A 5,089-nucleotide genomic window follows, 5' to 3' on the forward strand; every position below is an offset into this window, starting at 1 on the left:
ATGGCAATAAATGAATGACAGATCTCTTGCACGTCGTCAACACAGTTGTTGTTTAGAGAAAAACGTAGAAACCTAATAGTACACAAATGACTTTGCAAAATGACAAGTATTCGTATTAGCATTGTAGCTTTTATAATACATTGATGTATTTACTGTGTTAGGCTACTTGTCAGTTTCTAGAGCATAACATGTGCTACAAAAGTAGCTAGAATTCATATAGACCCAATATAGTATCTCAATCAATAACAAAATAAAACATGTATTTTCTGTCGCTTCTAAATTTCATGTGGCGTTCCAATTTTTGAAATTGGGAGCACCGGTGCAACCAATTAAAAACGTTAATATAGAGCACTGGTTGGGGGTTGGCTAATTCTTCAGACTTGAACAACTAATCCTCGTTTAAGGAATTATCCCTGCTGCTTTTGACTCTCTCCGAACATTCCCCTGGTGTGAAGGTCTGTCTGTATACAGCTGACTGCTCGTGGGGTAGTGCGCTGCAGAGGCAGTGTCGTGTGAGAGTCGACCATTGCCTCCTGGAATTTCACTCATCAATATCCACTCAATTCCTATGAGAAACTATTTCCATCTGTCAACGCAATGGACCCGCATAGTCAATGGAATTAAATTTGCTGCTCTGATTTGACCGCCGTCGTCTAGAACGACTTCTCCGCAAGCGAGGAACGCCGTCCGCAAACGAGGAACGCCGTCTCTCCAGGCCGTAGCCTACGCTGCAAGAATGGGAACGGTGCTCTCCATATCTCCAACATCGAAGAAGGAGGCTATTCTGGATGACAGAAAAGAGGGTGACCACGCAATCAAAACGGGGAGCGTAAAGAACAATTCCATGCTTGTCCCAGTTCTCACATTGAAGAAACTGTTTACCACATCGACCAAGAGAAATAGTTGTAAGAAAGTCAACCCGAACGCCGCACAGGTGAACAACAACAGCCACGTAGACCAGCAAAATAATGAAAATAACAAAAAATCCCAGCAATCGAGTACGGATGGTAAGAAAGCACCACTTGCTGTACCAGTGCCGGTGGTTCCTACCCAGAGCCTTGAACCTAACCAGCCCCAGGTTCCCTCTGAGAATGTGAAGCTTTCGCCTGACCAAAAGCAACCTAGTAAAGTAGACCTCTCGCCGAGGCGTGTGATTATCCAGGCATCGACCGGGGAGCTGTTGCGCTGTCTTGGCGAATTTGTGTGCAGGAGATGCTGTAAAGTCAAGCTCACCTACAATGAGGTCATCCTATGGTTCCGAAATGTCGACCGAACCCTTCTCCTCCAAGGCTGGCAGGACCAGGGATTCATTACACCTGCCAACTTAGTCTTCGTCTACCTGCTCTGTAAGGAATCGATACCCGATGATATCGACAGCGCATCTGAACTCCACGGTATCTTCCTGCTCTGTCTCTATCTATCCTACTCGTACATGGGTTGCGAGATATCATACCCTCTGAAACCATTCATGATTATGGAAAATGAGGATCATTTCTGGGATTGTTCTATGAGCATCATCAATAACACGAGTGCCAAAATGTTGCAGTTAAATGCAGACCCGCACTTTTTCACGGAGGTGTTTCAAGAGCTAAAAGATGAAGGCGAGTCGAGGGACAAAGACTTGGACCGTTAAATCAAATGAGGGCTCCGATGTATGTTTCACAAAACCCCTGACATAGTGGTTTGAATGTACTATTCAACAGTTTAAAACTAATTGTATTGCGTAACCACGGCTCAGTATATGCATGTTGTATTCTAAATGTAGACCAATCTCCTTTTTGTACCCTTCTGCGAATACTGTAGGATAGTCACAGGGCCTCCGTGGATCAATGGAAAATCTGCAAATACATAAATGTGTGGGTAATATGGACGACTTTTATAATTGCCTTGATGTTCACTTATGGAGTTTTGTTGTGGGCAAAAGAATAGCAGTATGTTATGCGTCGAGAGGTGGAGCTATCCAAGGTACTGGCGTAGCCTTTACGCATCGTAAACCTATGCTAGCACTTAGGACATAGACGGGAATGCACAAGGAAAGGGATTCTTTAGCATAATTTGTGCCAATTATCACAATATTAAACACTGTGGTTTACATCATATTTATTTTTAACTATTATAGCAGATTGTTTCCATTTGAAAAAAAGTATATTTTAATTTAAAAAATAATTGTTGCCATTTTGTTGATGTACTTGTTGAAGTGACACAAAAAAATAAGTTACAATGGTTTATTAATGTAATTTACCCTATTTGTGAACTTGTAATGGTGCAATAGATACTGGTCAAGGCTGGTGGTTGTTTTCAGCATTTGTAGGTGCATCTCTTCAATCTACTGTTTCTCTGTGGCTCAGTGCTCTGCATTGAAACATTGGAGCCTGAAAGAAGGCCCTGGCAATATCATGTAATTGTGTTTTATTTAAACTAGTGCAGCATTCACTAACAGTAAAGCATTTACCTTATTTAGTGTCAAGGTCAGATGCTAGTGCTTGAAGGAACTGGACTGTTACCCCTACTGATTGGTTCAGAAGATGGACTTTTCTTCGACATCTGATGAGCCACCGTGTTCACAGTTAGCTGATCTGTTACTGTGGCTCATTTGCATATGTTTTTTTTTTTATCATACATGGCTTTCACTTGCACAATGTGATTTTATGTGCTCAGAGCAATCAGGAACAACTCTGGTATAGCACTCATTTCTGGAGAGCTGTTCTCAAACAAACAATGTAATGTAAACAATGCGACGATGGACAAGTATTGACAGTTCACTAGTGTATGTTATTGCTGTGGAATTAAAGAACTTGAGAAGTACATTTTGCTGTCTGTGTTTATCTGAGCGTGAGAGAGAGTGCTGGCCCTAGTGCTGAAAGGAAAACTCTTGCTGAGTGATGACCTGAAAGGCCTCTCATCCACATTCACGCCCTAAGCCTTTAGCAGTTGGCTATTTGCATCCTTGTTATCCACTTTGTACTGTATTAGGCAACCTGTAACACATGCTTACATATGCTTAACACAAACGTGACACACAGGCTACTACGGTATCATAACATTAGGGTTTGGTGAAATAGTCTTAAACTAATCAAATGATTTTACGCATTTCAAGAGGGTGAAACACTGATACGGACATTTTGGGCTATTCGACACCCAGTTAACAATTCCTATTTCATTTTGGAAATCAATTTGGGTCAGGAAAAGATCCATTTTCACTTAATATTTTATTTCAATTTTGCTTTTAGAACAATAATTCCTGACCCACTTCTTCTTTGAAATGTCGGAGTCAATCTTCATGAGACTGTGTGGCTCACATGAAACAGGAAGCAGTAGTGTTCTACTTTGAGTTTATAACCCAGGGCTGCATCCCAAATGGCAAACTTTTCCCTATATAGTTGTGCTACAGATGTAGGACCTTAATTTGACCTACACTGTTACAGAAAAATTATCCTGCAGCAACAGGATTTGAACGTTTAGTCTGTTACTTGATCGTGGTTAGGCAACTAGCTGGCCAAAAGTAGGCTACATGAGAAGTGCAACACTGTTAATATAACTGTGTGTTAGTGTGGGTTTTCATTGAATTTATGTGAACCTATACCTTCGACCAAGGCCCTGATCAAAAGTAGTGCACTATATAGGGAATAGGGTGCCATTTGAGACGCAAGCCAGGTCTGATGGCTGGCTGGTGCGTTCCTCTCCTCCTTGTCTCTATGGTAACCAGTGGATTACTGAATGACTATTGGCCACATTACATCAAGCAAGCGTGGGCTGAACAGCAACAATGCAGACAGAGCCATACTGTAGAATCAATAAGGACACTCATTCACAGTGTCTGAGTATGAGATGACTCATATACTGTACCCACTTGGCACAGACATCAATTCAACATATATTCTACTTTGGTTCAGCATCATTTTATTGAAATGACGTGGAAACAACGTTGCTTCAAGTAAGTGCCCAGTGGGTTGTCTTACATGACAGCTTTGCTGTTGGCGGATATAGGCCACATGAAGCACATTAAGTTTCTCAAAGCTTCTTTATCTATCATACTGAGATACAGTGCATTTACTTTTTCCACATTTTGTTAAGTTACAGCCTTATTCTAAAATGCATTAAATATGTATTTTTTAAATGTTTGCAAATGTACTACATATAAAAAACAGAAATACTTTACTGACATCAGACCAGTTGCAATGATACTCGAAATTGAGCTCATGTACATCCTGTTTCCATTGATCATCCTTGAGATGTTTCTACAACTTGATTAGAGTCCACCTGTGGTAAATCCAATTGATTGGACATGATTTGGAAAGGCACACCCCTGTCTATATAAGGTCCCACAACTGACAGTGCATGTCAGAGCAAAAACCAAGCCATGAGGTCGAAGGAATTGTGTTGAGGCACAGATCTGGGGAAGGGTACCAAAAACTTTCTGCAGCATTGAAGGTCCCCAAGAACACAATGACCTCCATCATTCTTAAATGGAAGAAGTTTGGAACCACCAAGACTCCTAAACTTAGACTAGAATAAAAAATCCTAAAATGAACCTAGACTTCCTAAAGCTGGCTGCCCTGCCAAACTGAGCAATCGGGGGAGAAGTGCCTTGGCTAGGGAGGTGAGCAAGAACCTGATGGTCACTCTGACTGACACAGTTCCAGATGGGAGAATCTTCCAGAAGGACAACCATCTTTGCAGCACTCCACCAATCAGGCCTTTATGGTAGAGTGACCAGACAGAAGCCACTTTTTAGTAAAAGGCAAATGACAGCCCTTTTGGAGTGTGCCAAAAGGCACCTAAAGGACTCTCAGACCATGAGAAACAAGATTATCTGGTCTGATGACACCAAGATTGGCATGAATACCAAGCGTCCCTTCTGGAGGAAACCTGGCACCATCCCTACGGGGAAACATGGTGGTGGCAGCATCATGCTGTGGGGATGTTTTTCAGCGACAGGGACTGGAAAACTAGTCAGGGTCAAGGGAAAGATGAATGGAGCAAAGTATAGAGCGATCCTTGATGAAAACCTGCTTTAGAGCGCTCAGGACCTCAGACTGGGGCGAAGGTTCACCTTCCAACAGAACAATGACCATTAGCACACATTCAA

General features: G+C 42.0%; 1 protein-coding gene across 1 annotated transcript; it reads left to right on the plus strand.

The window, feature by feature from the left end:
- The first annotated feature begins 356 nt into the window (after positions 1 to 356).
- Positions 357 to 2,805, plus strand: LOC110520034 (cyclin-dependent kinase 5 activator 1-like). The gene has a single exon (XM_021597003.2). The coding sequence runs from the start codon at positions 737 to 739 to the stop codon at positions 1,631 to 1,633; it is 897 nt and encodes a 298-aa protein (XP_021452678.1). The 5' UTR covers positions 357 to 736; the 3' UTR covers positions 1,634 to 2,805.
- The last annotated feature ends 2,284 nt before the right edge of the window (positions 2,806 to 5,089 follow it).

The sequence above is a fragment of the Oncorhynchus mykiss genome, chromosome 3, assembly GCF_013265735.2.
Source record: "Oncorhynchus mykiss isolate Arlee chromosome 3, USDA_OmykA_1.1, whole genome shotgun sequence".
In the NCBI taxonomy this organism is placed as follows: domain Eukaryota; kingdom Metazoa; phylum Chordata; class Actinopteri; order Salmoniformes; family Salmonidae; genus Oncorhynchus; species Oncorhynchus mykiss.

Coding starts and splice junctions, on each gene's coding strand:
- LOC110520034 (XM_021597003.2), top strand. CDS start 737: ATGGGAACGGTGCTCTCCATATCTCCAACATCGAAGAAGGAGGCTATT.